Source organism: Dioscorea cayenensis, chromosome 5, assembly GCF_009730915.1.
Source record: "Dioscorea cayenensis subsp. rotundata cultivar TDr96_F1 chromosome 5, TDr96_F1_v2_PseudoChromosome.rev07_lg8_w22 25.fasta, whole genome shotgun sequence".
NCBI lineage: Eukaryota > Viridiplantae > Streptophyta > Magnoliopsida > Dioscoreales > Dioscoreaceae > Dioscorea > Dioscorea cayenensis.
In genome coordinates, this window is record NC_052475.1 from 22,430,129 (window position 1) to 22,444,886 (window position 14,758).

The 14,758-nt window shown below is 38.3% G+C and overlaps 3 protein-coding genes across 6 annotated transcripts; all 3 read right to left on the reverse strand.

Annotated features, from left to right (window-relative positions):
• Positions 1 to 887: 887 nt before the first annotated feature.
• LOC120261558 (triose phosphate/phosphate translocator TPT, chloroplastic) lies at positions 888 to 6,483 on the reverse strand. The gene is made up of 12 exons (XM_039269491.1): positions 6,099 to 6,483; positions 5,939 to 6,004; positions 5,712 to 5,777; positions 5,545 to 5,623; positions 4,298 to 4,418; positions 4,065 to 4,160; positions 3,243 to 3,355; positions 3,086 to 3,163; positions 2,395 to 2,511; positions 1,933 to 2,032; positions 1,743 to 1,843; positions 888 to 1,212 (listed from the first exon to the last, which is right to left on the reverse strand). The coding sequence occupies exons 1-12, from the start codon at positions 6,398 to 6,400 to the stop codon at positions 1,195 to 1,197; spliced, it is 1,257 nt and encodes a 418-aa protein (XP_039125425.1). The 5' UTR covers positions 6,401 to 6,483; the 3' UTR covers positions 888 to 1,194.
• A 901-nt stretch (positions 6,484 to 7,384) lies between these two features.
• Positions 7,385 to 11,418, reverse strand: LOC120262029 (E3 ubiquitin-protein ligase GW2-like). Of its 4 annotated transcripts, none has more exons than XM_039270063.1 (8): positions 10,842 to 11,418; positions 10,642 to 10,693; positions 10,501 to 10,546; positions 10,317 to 10,398; positions 10,063 to 10,198; positions 9,845 to 9,947; positions 9,079 to 9,145; positions 7,385 to 8,148 (listed from the first exon to the last, which is right to left on the reverse strand). In XM_039270063.1, exons 1-8 carry the CDS (start codon positions 11,031 to 11,033, stop codon positions 7,723 to 7,725), a joined length of 1,104 nt encoding a protein of 367 aa, XP_039125997.1. In that variant the 5' UTR covers positions 11,034 to 11,418; the 3' UTR covers positions 7,385 to 7,722. The 4 variants fall into 4 exon arrangements, with proteins under 4 accessions (XP_039125997.1, XP_039125996.1, XP_039126000.1 ...); XM_039270062.1 differs by having other exon boundaries at positions 9,845 to 9,950; XM_039270066.1 differs by lacking the exon at positions 10,642 to 10,693 and having other exon boundaries at positions 9,845 to 9,950; positions 10,842 to 10,997.
• A 928-nt stretch (positions 11,419 to 12,346) lies between these two features.
• LOC120260381 (cationic amino acid transporter 8, vacuolar-like) lies at positions 12,347 to 14,292 on the reverse strand. Its single transcript, XM_039267849.1, has one exon. The coding sequence runs from the start codon at positions 14,186 to 14,188 to the stop codon at positions 12,443 to 12,445; it is 1,746 nt and encodes a 581-aa protein (XP_039123783.1). The 5' UTR covers positions 14,189 to 14,292; the 3' UTR covers positions 12,347 to 12,442.
• Positions 14,293 to 14,758: the final 466 nt, after the last annotated feature.

Below are 14,758 nucleotides of genomic sequence, written 5' to 3' on the forward strand. Positions count from 1 at the left end.
AACAGTGATCCAAAGTACTTTTTATCCTGGAAATAAAATGGAAAATATGAATTTATAATGCATAGTTTTCTAGTTGCATGCACTGTTGGAATTGAAGGTTTTTAGTCTCAGCTATTTGGTGAGGAATGCTTCAGTAAATATAGTAAGCAACCTATTGGACTGTTTTAGAAAGAGTGCTTGAATATCTCAAGGATGATTGAACTTATTTGCCAAATTGTCAATTAATCTAATCAATGCTTAAAGAGGTGTCAAAAGAGGTTGACTAGTTGATTTTGACCAAACCTGCTTTAAGGGGTTTTTAAAAGCTGACATGTTTAATATATGATAATTTGGGATACTCTGGATAAATTCTTCGCTTTCATGTTACTCTATAAAAGATGAAAAGATTAGATAAATCACACTCAAACATATCATTTTATAAAATTTCTGTTAAATATATTTTAGATTCATATAATAAATGAATAATTGAATTTAATCGTATAGACCTATAAACAATAAAATTTACCCCATCCTAATATCTTATTAAATGCACCGGGTATTAGATTGATTCAAGAGTTTGCTTACATGATTCAATTAATACCTCAAATATTTGATACTTCCAAGCAAAATGTTATTGACATGCAATTCCAACAATGCCTGCTAGCATTCAATAAGTTATTTAATAAACTGCCTGAAACACACAAGACTCTAACTCAACATTATTGCATAGGATTTGGTACTTTCAACCACTGCTTGATCCTGAAGGAACCATTCAACAACCCATTATTTTAAGCTAAATGAATATCACATAGTGTTTTTTTAACTGTCATTTCTTCTTCCAAATGCCAAACTGGAAGTGAGTAGTATAAAAGCCTATTCAATTAAGTTGGCTATCAAAGCAGTTGCTGTTATGATCATTAGCTTTCTCATTTAATATGGCCGGGAAAAGATAAGCAAAAGAGACATGGGCACCAATTGGAGCCTCAGTTCATTATGCATGAGAGATGATTACAAGATCAACAAGAGTTTCCTGTCCAAATGAAAACTACAAAGGAGACAAATTTGCAGAAAATAAAACAGTGAATGAACTTCAGCTGAAATTCACATGAGTTATCTTTATCAACTTAATTCTGGAACAAGCAGCACAAATGACCTTGTGACAGGCCAAGAGTCTATCACGAAGGGCCCAAGACAACAAGAACCCTGTTCTTGATATCAGGTAGTTTTCTTTTGCTGCATAGTCATGTACATATGCAAGAGTGGATTAGAACATAAATGAAAAATTTTGAAGAAGTATACACTCAATTAATAATAACCTCAATAGACCAGTGGGCATTGTGCTTAACCAAGAATACAGACACGATACTGTCTTAGAACAATTGTGACTAGGCAAGCTTTGCAAGGCCAAAATGCTCTAATCTTTTCTTTTTCCAATTGATTGATATAACAAACAATCATGAAGAGGGTGTCAATACTCAACCTTAAACCGTTCATTGTTAAGACAGAATCATGAAGAATGCCTAGTAGTATTTGCATTGTCCAAGTTTTGTCAATAATGCTCAAATTATAGACACTTGTTTCTGTTGCTAATACGAAATGGTGTTATTTTTTCTTTTTCTATACAAGTGGACAGCAGGCCAAATAGTTGATGAACTTTGATGAAAGATTTATTTCAACTTGATAGAAGATACTGAATATTTAGCAAGAAGTAAAAAAATGAAGACCCTAATATATTGCAAATCTTTAATGCTAAGGGAACTCACCAGCTTCTCTTCTTCCATCTTAGCCTTGATGTATGAGTAAATGGCAACTCCCGCAATTGCAATACAAGTTCCGATGCCAGTTTGTGTGGAGATTTTGTTTCCTGCATTAAACAAAGATGATTAGAATAACTTTGAAGAAAAAAAATGTACCAAACACAACTGGGTAGAATTATCATAGTGTAGCTCATACCAAAGACTACGATGGAGAAACCAATCACAAACACACGCTTCAACACATTCCCCACTGCATGCGTAAGAGGAGCCACTCTCTCTAGTGTGTTGGTTGCCACCTGTAAAATAGCAGGTCAATATATGATTCAGTAAAACCTGAAGTAAAAGAAGCAAGCAATAGCATAGCTAAAGAAATCATATTCTTCAAAGGATATGGTTAACTTTATCTATCACTTCGTAAATGCATCGTCAACATGAAAACTCATGCACTCATTAAGTTGTTCAACTGAATTAATGTTGACATGTTTTAACTTGGGTGATTTAATTTGCATGGTGATACACAAACATGGATTCCGAAATAGCATCCAAACCAATTCTTTCATATGATGACGGGATAGCAGGACCATTAGATTCATTAACCTCATCAAGTGAGAAAAAATTACCAACTTACAAAAAATCAAATTAAAGTTGAGATGTGCACCTGATTGTAGAGGTGATAAAACAACCCAACCCAGAACAAATCTGTGACGAACTTTGTTAGGCCCACTTTGGCAATGGCATCATTAAAGCCATGCTTCAACAGTTGAGGCCCCTCAAGCTGAAAATGAAAAGAAAGATATGATTGTGATACTGTGAAACAATACCAAGATAAATTGTATTTCATGTTATGCTAGTTACAAGTTAAAGGAAAAAGGCAAGGGTTTTAGAAAAGTGCAAGAATTAGTAAATTCTCTGAATATTTTGCTGCAAGAGTTTGGCAGGAACTTCATATTAATAAAAGAATGTATGAGTGGCATCTTGCATGGGTTCCACTTCATTCCCTTTTCTTCTCAAATAAAGGAGGGCATCATTCCGATGAATACATGAGAAAAGTAGCAGCTTTCATACAGCCATTCATTGTATGATGAAGTTAGATGGTCGGCCTTGGCACACCACTAAAGTTGTTTCTCTCCAAATGAGGAGCTAAAAGTTCCAATTTTAAAGAACAGACTACTTGCATCATAAGGTTAACTCTACATTCATTTAAGCCTTCATAGACCTTGCACTGGTGGGAAGCTCTTGTTCACAAAATTTCCTCTTTTGTGTTCTGTGATATTTTATGTATTCACACCATAAACAATGAAGCCATACAAATTAAACATTAGCCTGCCACAAAAGAATATTTCACTTACAATGAGTGCCGGAGGGATGCAAACGATAAGTGCAATGATTGAAATGTATGCATACAAGTTGGTGCTGTCCATGTCAGTCTGCAGAAATGAGACAATATTTATGTGAAGCGAGGGGGTAGAAAGAAGGATGGAGGGAAAGAAAGGTACAGAAAGATACCATTGCTTTTTTGGAATAAATGCTCCTGTATGTAAAGGATATGTTGGAAATCATAGCACTAATAAAACCAAGCCAATTGAAGGACAATTCAGTGAGTGATGCCATTGACACACCTGAAGCATTCAATGATAATGATTACAAATGAATCGCTAACATATCACAAATATATTTAGTCAGATACGGAGCACAATTCAGTAAAAATTTATCAATATGTCAATATCCATGCTTTCTTTGCTAGAAATCAGGTTCTCTTGTTTTACAACCTTTGCATAACATCACTGATGAAATGAAAGAAAGGCTTTTTTCTCAGTTAATAGGAAATGCAAATTTTAAGAAAATCGTTGCAATATAGATATAAAGAAATCACAGCACTAACCTTCCTTTTCTAAACAAAATAAATGTAAACCAAAAGCTCCAATCATGCACACATCTCTGTACTTTAAATCAACCATATTATTGTAGTACATGCAAATAGCATCAAGCAAATCAAAGAAAAGAATTGAGGGCCTATATAGGCACAGCCATTTCATAACACTCTAAAAACCAACAAGGCTGTGTTGTCATCATAGTGGTCATTAACGGGCAAGCTGCATGAACTCGTTTGAGTACCTAGAGACTTGGAGAGTTCAAGTGCTTCAACTAAATTATACCACACTAAGAATTATTCAGAAAAACTCATATAGAATAAGTCCCAGATTAATGAATTAGAAAAAGAACCATTCCATATCATTGACATCAAGACAATTTGGGGGCAAGGATTTAAGTTTTACAATAAAATAATAAAAAAATCATTAAACATTAATCAGATATAAGGAACAGTACCAATCACAACTGGAGCCAGTGATAACCACAAGGAAAATGGTATTTGTTGTCCGAGGATGAACTGTGATGCAGCCGCATTGAAAAAAGGTTCCAGGGCTGAAAGGAAATTGTATAAATGAGATCAAGTAAGAGAATAAGATGGCTGGCATTTGATTTTAAGAATTAAAGTTACCAGAAATAATTAAAAAAATGCATTGTTAAACACACATGTCAACCTAAAAAAAATGGAGTACCTTTGATAGTGTGGGTGAATGAGACAGCTACAGCAGCAAATGACACATTGCTGGTAATATGACCAATAGCATGGCATATTGCGACAGGAATTAGCAGTTTCAACAACTTGTTGTCCATTGGCTAAAGAAAAAAAAAATCAAACTTAATTTAGTTGCATTCCAATGCAATTAAAAAATATGAACATCATATGAACATGTTGAGCACAAAGGCCTCAGATATTCAACTCAATCAATTAAATGCCAACACCTTCACCCAAGAAGTCTAAAAACTCCACCTCACTAGATCCAAACTTAATCAAATCACTTGGTTAAAATTTTGCCATCAGATCTGTTAAAAATAGAGAAAATAATAATCGCCATGAAGTATTTTTAGAACAGAGAATATGAACTAGGTTGGTTGCATGTGTGTGTGTGTAAGATGGGATGTGGTTTGGTGGTGGTGTTGTTGGAGGCCTAGTTGAAAGCAGAAATTACCATTCAATTCCCGATCCATTCATTCGACAACAAATGAGTTCACAGTTTCATGCTCCCAAATTAAAAAAAAAAAAACAAAACTATACAGGCTATTGTAGAAATTCACGTCCTGTACAGCTTTAGTCAAGCTGCTAAAACCTTTTAGTGATCTGTCCGAGGGTCATGTTTGAAGTCTATATATTATATGATCAAGTAAAAAGGAATTAGGAGTTAGCAGATTTAATGTCATTCACCAAAACAAGAAGGAACTTAGGCAACAGGCCAATGCCAGCACCCAAGACAAAAAGGGTGATGTCAATTGAAGTTAAGTAAACCATGCAGTCAGTTAGGATCCAACCAAACATTCGAATGGGAAAGCTACAATCCAAGAGTCCAATTCATCATCCATAACTAAAAGATATAATACTAGAACCCGCCACCCATTTTACCAGGGGCAAAACTCACTGTCAAACAAGCAGTACTTATAATAACTTATCAACTCATAAATAATTCCACATCAGAACAAGGCACAATGAACATAAATTGAAGAAAAATCCAAGTTTGTTTCCAAAGACTAATATTTAATATTTTCAATTACCATTAATTTATTCCCATTATACTTCATAAAAATGAGTTTGTTGAGTTATTTAAAAGAAACCAATTGCATCCCAATAACCAACCAAACTATTATTTCAAGATGCAAAACCGAATCTTGTCTCTACAACAAGAAAACAAAAGAAGTAAAACGTTAAAACGCTTAAAATCCTGGCATAAATTTAGAGGCAAGGATTTACTGCGCGCTTCGGCAGCCCAACGGTCCAGCTCGCCAGACAATACACCACTCCCACAAAAAGATGGATCACTGACACAAAACTGCAAAAACACAAACACTAATCAAATCAACGAAACAACAAACACTCAAGAAACAAACAAGCAGGCAGGATTCAAATCAGTGACTCACTAAGGATAAGGGAAGTAGTTATAAATCTTCTTGTTGATGATATTGAATATCACGTTCAGGAAGTACCTGTACAGGGATAAATCCGTAATTTCTTTGGAAAATAAAATAGTAAAAAAATTAATCGAGCCAAATTCAACAAAATAAAGCTCATAAAAAAGAAAGATATCTTCAAAAAAGAATAATAATAATAACAATAAAAAAAAACAAGTGGGATTTGACTACATTACCACATAAAGAAGAAGAAGCCGGTGACGAGAGTGGGGTATTTGGCGGCAAACTCAACTTTAGCTTCACTGAAATTGATTAAAAAAAAGGACAAAAAAAAATGAAAATTAGTAATAAATGGGTCGAAAGAAGGCGAGCGAACTCGGGGGAAACGGACCTCACCCGGCGGAATCGCTCCCCTCAGCGGGGGAGGACGAGGCAGCAGCGGCGACCGGCCGGAGGAGCTCAAGATGAGATGGCCGGCGTTGAGAGATCGAAATCGGTGATCCATCAAGGACGATGGCGGGGCGGAGCTGGCGGTTCAAGATGAGGTTGCCAGCGTTGCCGACGGGGCCATGGGAACGGTGCCCCGCAAGGGAGAATGAGGTAGCATCGCGCGGAGACCTACGGATGCAGAATAGGGCAGCAATGCCGGTGCAAGAACCGGTGGCGGAGCCGGAGAGAGTCCCCGCCGACGACGCCATCGTGATGGTGGGAAGGAGGAGTGAGGAGGACGAGAAGGTGAGGTTTTCGATGGAGTTTTTGAAAGTGAGTGGAGGAGAATGGAGGAGATATGGGGGGGTGTATTGGTCTCTTATCGTGCGCCGGCACAGGTATCTTGCGCCTGTTCGTATTAACGGGTGGTTCCCGTTGAGCCCTCCGAAATCTTAGCTTTTTTCAAATACACCCTTGTAAAATAAACTAATTGCGTGTATTAAGAAAAAAGTTTGTGATTTTATGTGCTTTGGAATTAAACTAATGTACAAGGGTATGGATTGCAATGAGATTCGGTTCCGTTACCGTTTGATTGTGGGATGGATGTGTTTATCTCGATGTCGTTGTGTGGTGGAGATTTGAAGAGCGCATGGAGCGGATGTTATTAGTACTACTAGTAGGTAAAGGAGCGAAAGAGTAACGTGATCGCCTTATCTGGAGGGAAACGAGAGGCGGGACAAAAGGCGCCAATCCACGTCGTTCATTATTGATTTTGTTCTATTATTACAAGATAGCCCTTATCCTTTTGAGAGAGCGGCGTGCATTGCGTGACTCAACGGATGGTAATATATTGACGTTTTTTAATGAGTTGTATATATATATATATATATATTAAAAAAGAAATCTGAAACGTTTGACATATTTGTTGGGTTAAAAAATTTGTAGATAAATATTCAATAGTAAAAAAAAAATTAGAAAACATGTTTTAAGGGTTAATTACAAATTGTCAACGAGTAATGTGTTATTAATATATAGAAAATACATGATTACAACACAAGGTTGGTTGTATGTCCAAGTCTTGGAAGTGGATTTATAGATTGTTTATAATTATGATAAGCGAGGTTCCGTGGAGCAACCATCTTTGGCTTCCCATATGGCTGAGAGAATCAATCAACAACAAGAGTTTGACTTTAGATTTTGACAATATAAACTATTAATTATATTATTATCATTGGTTCTCACCCATCTATTGATTTATACCAAGTCTTGTCAATTTTCCATATCTTCAAAAACAGAGCGATATAAATTAAAGCTCTACTGATGGAAAATAAAGCTAATATTACATACAGGAAGTCAACTATATATATATATATTACATCAAATGCCAAGCAGTACCAATCTCTTTCTCTATTCCCTTCCCCTTCTTACACAATAACAACCCCTGAATCACAAATGCCACTGCTATAACAAGAACCGATTTGGAGAAAAACAAAGATGGAAAGAAAAACTAGAGGGGTTTAATCAAGTTCCTCATGGAAATAATTCATGGAGCTAATTACATCCATGCGAGTCTCGGAGGACTAGTATTGGCTTAAACTTCTGCTAGTGAAACAGCCATGGCTAGCATCATTTGCTCTTCGAAGCTGTCGGGCAAAGGGTGACCAGAAATGATGTTAACCCCCGGAAGTGTTAATGCATTAGGTCCAGTATCTGATGTGGTATCAGAACTAGCGTAGCTGGTGCCGGCCTCTGCAATCTCTGATTCATGGTCCAATGGCCATGCATTCTCCTCCACTGGCAGAGCTTCCAGCTGATTGCCCAATGACATATTGGTCCAGCTCTCTGTGGGATAGCTTTCGGCTAGTTGAGCGGAATCTCCCCGCATATGCAACCGGTCAGCTAGGGTTGGAGATGCTTCAGTGTGAGCCACTGCATGAGAGTTATCACAAGCATTAGACATTGATGGTTTGGGCAAAGCACTGGTGCCGCAACCTGGACTTCTCTGAGCACCATGCTCCTGTTAAAGCAAGAAATACTAATTAGGTTAGGAAGCTGTGATAATCATATACCAAATCAAACAAAATACAATATGATTATTTCCTATACTCATGCAGGCTAACTAGCATTGTTTTTTGAATTCAAGAAAATGAGATTGATCATTATATTAAGCACAAGGAGAACACTGAGATAAGTACAGATATCCCACATGGTATATATTAAAGGGGATGATAACCTGGTAACACTAGCTAATAAGGAGATTTTGCAAAAGATCCTATTATGGATACTTGGGTAAAACATCATATAGAAAATCTTAAAAGCTGCAAAGGAGATAAAGCACGTGTTTAGATCAGATTAGAAAGCATCCTAATAGCACGAGCTTATTGCAGCAGAAGCAATCCCGTGCACCAACATTGAAAATTGAAAGCGGTTTAAAATAGTTTCACCGATTTAAGCTTTGAACTTGAGTGGCACAACACAGCACAATCAATAGAATTATAAACTCTTTTTCTAGGAACCATGTTGTTAGACAATGCCGCAGAAATGATATACCTAAAACAAATGTAAGTAATGTTTCTCTTGTAAGAAGTAAAATTTCATAGCATGCCTTGATTAAATGCAGCCTAATTCAACAGATGAAGAAATTTTTGTGCCCAATTTTCCATTAACATAAGCCACAAACTTATGGAAGTAATAAATATGACTATACACTGTATAAACAGCACTGTACTCCAATCAATGTACCCAAAGAAAGAAAAAAATTGATTTTACATCATGCTTCACATTTCAGCAATAAATCTATCATTGTAGGCCTCAAAGATGGCATATCATTGAGAAGTTATATGGTCTGTAAGCCTTTAGAATTACCAGAGCAACATGACAATGTCCCATAGAACTATCAAACTAGTAGTTAATCCAATAGTATAAAACAATGTCAGCACAGTGTCACCTGAATAGAAAGCCAGATAGCCTCCATGAGCATAATTTCTTCAAGATCCATGTCAAAGTTATTATCTCTGTAATTTAAAGGGAATTATCAAATAAAAACAAAGTTGATGAACATAGCAATGAAGAATTTCTGAAACATTCAAAACAATGATGTAAACCTTCATACACTTACCACCAAACAAGAAAATAAGATTTGGTTACTCAATAAAAACAGGACTAGGGGCAAATTTAACAGACATATAGCATATGATTGCATAAAAGAAACACTTCATCTGAAACCTAATTATAAAAAATACTGCAATTAAACAAATAAAAATACACTCCATATCTGCTAGAGAAAGCATAGCAAATTTTATTAGGAAACAAGGTAAAATGAAAGAAAAAAAAATTACAAATAACAACGCAAAAGATAAACAATGAATCTAAAGAATTAAGTTGGTAAGCAGTCAACAAAAAAATAAATGCTAGCAGAAAAACACACAACCTTTCATTATGAGAAAAAGTATTTTGTGATAAAACAATCAACTAGAAAAGCAAGCATAATGATGTATTTTTAACTGTCTGTCATCTCAAAGGTATACATAAGAGCACATGAGGTGATTGTGTTGTAAATATAGAACATCACTGCATGGAAGGCAAACACCAACAAAAAAAAATTGTATGAAGATAGATCCTAAGCAATTACAAATAACAGAAACATCATCATAAATTCGGACCCAGAGGGATGAAACTCCACAAAGTGAAGAGGCAGGTAAATCACCACGAACCTGTTCTGTCTGGAGAGAACTTTACTTCTACTTGCCGACACAACACAAGAGTCTTGAGGAGAAAGCAACTCAGTAGATTCTGTTGAACATCTCAATGATGGCTCTGCTGAGTGGATAATCATATTATTATCAAAGAGAATAAGAAAACACACAAGAGAGACGAAAATGTAAACACGGTGCAAACAACAGAAAACCTGAAAGTTTGCCACTAAGAATACCTTGGTATTCAATTTGGGAAGGAGATAGCGTTCTTCCCGATAAAACCATCTCTTGTTTCTTCTGTTTTCTTTCTTCTTCATCTCGGAGCTCTTGCTGCCTCATTCGTATCTGGGCTTCTATAACCCTCTGCTCCTCCTAGACATATAAAAGAAAAGTGATGAGTTAGAGAATCCAATCTACAGCAGTAGAAATAACACGCAACTCACACAGAGACACCAAGCAAAGAAAGATCCATTGGTGATACAAAACTCACAATTTGCTCCATGCCCTTCTCTTCCTTTGTCCTCACACCTCGATACTCCACAGCATAGTTAGAAGTTTTACAGAAAGGACATCTTAACAAGTTAAGAATCATCTGTTAATTTAGATGTAGCACTAAATTAAAACTAATTTATTCCAATTCTCCTAAAAAATCAGAACAAATATGAAAAGGATACTGTGTAGGCCGAGCAGACTGCTGTGGCTTCATCTGTAGAAAACATTCTAAAAACAGGGAACTTGTTGTAAGGACATCAAGGATAAAATATGAATTTAACCTAAAAAACACACACACACACACACAATCAATTGGTAGTCACCTGTACATATGCCTTTCAAACAACATCTGGAGCGATTAAGACTTGGATAGTACTAAAACAATTAAAACCAAAGAAATAAACAAATCATTCACACAAGCATACACACAAAGATATCATGAGCAACGATACCACTGCAAGATAGCATCTTTCTCAAGAAAAACAAAGAAACAACATGATGAAGGAATGGCAAGGACTCTAACCAAGAAGCAAATGGGGCATTCTTCAAAATCCAGCACGCATTCCTCATCACCAGGGTAGCAAGGAGCGAGCTTGGAGTCAAGAATGAGCCTCCTGAGCTTCTTGTGATCCACGTTCCGATGCTGGTACAGGCCCTGCGGCCGCGTATACCTCTCATCCACCACTGGCCTCCTCTTCCCAATCTTGTTCCCCATTAATCCAACAACCCAGAGACCAAGCCACCAAAAAACAGAGATTCAAACAACAGCTTCGCTTCAAAACCCACCGAAACCAACCATGGCCAAAGAAGATCAAAAAATAAACCCTAAATCGGATCAAAAGGGACCTCAAACGCAATCAAAACTGGTTTCCAGTGCGCAGGTGAGACATGGGGAACCTGGGCGGTGCCAATAGAGGCTCCACAAGCACGAGAAAGATCCAAAAATGAATGGAGAGAGAGGAGAAGATGGCATCCAAGACGGAGATTTAGAGAAGTTTCTCTGTGATCAAGAGCCGTGCCTTCATTTGCCCACACTCCCTTCGCTTTCACTCACAAGAGTGGAATTTTTCCCCTTTTTCTTTCTTTCTTTCTTTCTTTCTTTCTTTCTTTCTTCTTTAAATTTGTGGAGTTCTCCACGGAATAAGTTTGGATTTATATGTGGACCTTATTAATTTTTTAATTAACTTTGGTTTAGTACTAATTATAAATTTATCATCCATTTAATAAATTCATCGAATAATTGAAAAGGTTAAATATATGGAATTAAATTAATCTTTTTTTTTTTTTTAAAAGATATGGTTCTTCTTGCTTTATTATGATTAGAATATTTTATTGATTGAGAGACGTCAAGTTTGGTTTGGTTTGGCTTGACATAAATGTAAGTTGGATTAACCGACCCTATTAACTTTTAGTTTTTTAAACTTTGATGCATGGTTGGTTAGGGTTTGTGAGAGAGTTAACAAATGAGTTTAGAAGTCAACTTATTATATGCATTTTTTTTTTTTTATTGAGTGAAGATGCAATCCAAGCATTAGGGTCCATGTTGCATGATTCGTTTCTTTTAAGGTTGGAAATGGATCGACCATTGTTTTTTATTTTCATTATATTATTCACACAAAATCCATTTAAGATAATATACATACATACTTTAATGAAAAATTTGTTATTTTTTCCCTTTATTATTGAAAAAAAAAATTCTAATATTTTTGATTTGATCCAATTGCCAATTCAGGCGGCACACGGCTGTATACAAATCAGTCTCTAGAGAATAGAGACGTGACCAGAAACAATCACATGGCAATTTGATCAAAGTCTCGTCATTATGGACAACTTTAATAATTCTAAAAAGGATAAATAAAAAAAAGACAAAAAATCATCTTCTAACCAAGCAAAACAAAATCAAAACAAATCCCAAACAATTTCCCTTGAGCAATTTCAAATTTAAAATATGGTTTTCCCAAAATTCCCTGCAAATTTATTTCTTATCACAAGCCGAAATCATTGACGGACCAGGCGAAAGATACACCGTTTTGGTCATCCAAACTCTCATTAAAAAAAAAACCATACATTGAAATCCACTAAAAAACAATCTAGCAATCAAACAAAATCAAAATACTAATCAGCTTACAATTGATCACACACAACCTTATCACCACCCTCATCATCCAACAACTCCTGAGCAACATCATAAGTAGCATGAACACCAAACAAAACGTAGTAAACAAGCATCAAAGCAGTACAAACCCCAAACCTGACAAAAGCTTGATACCCCAAAGACCCCATAAGAAACACATTAGCAGCGATAGAAACAGAAGGTAACCATGGAACAAAAGGCACTCCCCAAACCATCACTTTCTTCTCCTGAGCCACAAACACTTGCATCCCAAGTGTTCCCAAGAACCACAATCCACCTGCAATCCCATACCCAATCCACCCTCTCACACCCACTCCCCAGCACACAGCCAACCCAATTGAAGACCCAACAATCACAACCAGAAACAAGACTAGCTTAAAAAGCTTAGACTTGGGCGTGCTGCTGTCTCGGTCATAGTGTCGCCGGACTAACAAAGCCACAGCAATGAGCATGAAGATGAGCAGCGTGCTGATCGAGAACACGCTCGAGAGCACATCGAGGCTGGAGAAGAGCGCGATGATGGAACTCAGAGACGTGACGAGAAGAGTAGCGTAGATGGGCGTGCCGGTGCGTGGGTGCACGAGCGCGAAGTAAGGTGGGATCATGTGTGCGCGCGCGATTTGGGTTGTGTATCGAGCTTGGCCGAGAGCACCGACGAGCAGGCCTGTTGTCATGCCTTTGAGCGCGCCGAGTGCGACTAAGTATTTGGCCCAGTTCCAACCGATGCTGGAGAATGCTACGGCGTAGGAAGCGTTGACATCGAGCTCGGTGTAGCGCTGCATCATGACGAGAGCGAGGGACATTAGGCAGTAGAGGATGGTGATTGAGGACATGGAGATGAGGAGACCCAAAGGGATGTCTTTTGATGGGGTTTTGGTTTCTTCAGCCATGGTGGCGACCATGTCGAAGCCGGTGTAGGACCAGTAAACGACGGCGGCGGCTTGGAAGACGCCGGAGAGGCCGAATGGAGTGAAGGGGGAGAGATAGGAAGAGTGGGAATGGGCGAAGCCGGCGGACATTATGAAGGCTATGACGGCGAAGCCGATGATGGAGGTGAGGTAGTTGAGGCGAGAGGTGGCGTTGGTGCCGAGCATGGCGATGGTGGAGCAGAAGATGAGGACGACGACGGCGAGAGGGTCGAGGAGGTTGTAGCCGTCGGCGAGAGAGGGGACGTGGATGCGGAGAGAATCAGGGGAGCGGTTGAGGAGAGTGGCGAAATAGGAAGTCCAGGAACGGGCGAGACCAGCGGCGCCAACGAAGGCTTCGAGGAGGATGTTGGCAGCGGCGATGAAGGCAGCGAAGTCGCCGAGCTCAACGCGGAGGTAGGAGAAGGAGCCGCCGGCGGAAGGGAGGTGGACGGCGAACTCGGCGTAGCAGAAGGAGGAGAGGAGGGCGGAAAGGCCAGCGATAGCGTAGGAGAGGGGAATAGAAGGGCCAGCGTGGAGACGGGCTTCTTGGCCGGTGAGGACGAAGATGCCGGATCCGACGACGGAGCCGAAGCCGAGCCAGGAAAGGTCCCACCAAGTGAGGCAACGGCGCATGTCGTGCTCGCTGCGGAGGCGGAGGGAGTGGAGTTCATCGGAGTAGGTGGAGCGGTGGAGGAGACGGTTGCGGAGACGGGGGAGAGTGTGGGAGAGGGCGGAGCGGTAGGAGGACCAGTCTTTGAAGGAGGGTTCGGGGAAGAAGTCGGCTTTGCTCCAACGCCAATAACTGCGTTCCGGCGCCGTGCCGGCCATGGCCGAAGCTCGAGATCGAATGGTCGAGCGATTCACTCGGCGTACGATGCCAAAAGCCGGGGAAAGCGCACGAGTGTATTTCGAACAATGGGATCGAAAACTTTTAAGTACAACGTGGAAATATAATTATTGAATTTTCTTGAATCTTGGGTACCATTTAAAGAAACCAAAAAAAAAAAGAAAAAGAAATTGTGGGCCCGTGACAGAAGGATAAATAAAAACTGTTGTGGTAAGATATGCATGTATATATGGAAATGTGAAGATACCTTTTTGAAAAAAATTAGAAAGGATCTTGTATATATCCTTTACATTCTGATAATTTATTTTAAATACAAAATTTATCGAATTTTTTTTTTAATATTTTAGATAAATTTAATGAACATTATAAATTATCTACTCCTAAATAATAGGATGTATTTTATATATGTTTTGTCAAAAAGTTAGATTGGTGTTGGACTGTGTTGTTTACATTCACGAGTTTTGAGAAATGACAAAACACTTGCTTTTTGATGGGAGTGGAGAATCAGGTAGTTTTGTCTCCATTAATGTTTAAAAGAAAAACACATAAAT

Excerpts from the sequence above, each read along its gene's own strand:
- LOC120260381 (XM_039267849.1), bottom strand. The coding sequence starts at position 14,188 with ATGGCCGGCACGGCGCCGGAACGCAGTTATTGGCGTTGGAGCAAAGCC.
- LOC120261558 (XM_039269491.1), bottom strand. The coding sequence starts at position 6,400 with ATGGCGTCGTCGGCGGGGACTCTCTCCGGCTCCGCCACCGGTTCTTGC. Across the intron at positions 5,624-5,711 it reads AACTACTTCCCTTATCCTTA|TTTTGTGTCAGTGATCCATC; the intron begins GTGAGTCACTGA and ends GTGTTTTTGCAG. Across the intron at positions 2,033-2,394 it reads TTTATCACCTCTACAATCAG|GTGGCAACCAACACACTAGA; the intron begins GTGCACATCTCA and ends GCTATTTTACAG.
- LOC120262029 (XM_039270062.1), bottom strand. The coding sequence starts at position 11,033 with ATGGGGAACAAGATTGGGAAGAGGAGGCCAGTGGTGGATGAGAGGTAT. Across the intron at positions 10,694-10,841 it reads AATGCCCCATTTGCTTCTTG|TACTATCCAAGTCTTAATCG; the intron begins GTTAGAGTCCTT and ends TAATTGTTTTAG. Across the intron at positions 9,951-10,062 it reads TTCCCAAATTGAATACCAAG|CAGAGCCATCATTGAGATGT; the intron begins GTATTCTTAGTG and ends TTATCCACTCAG.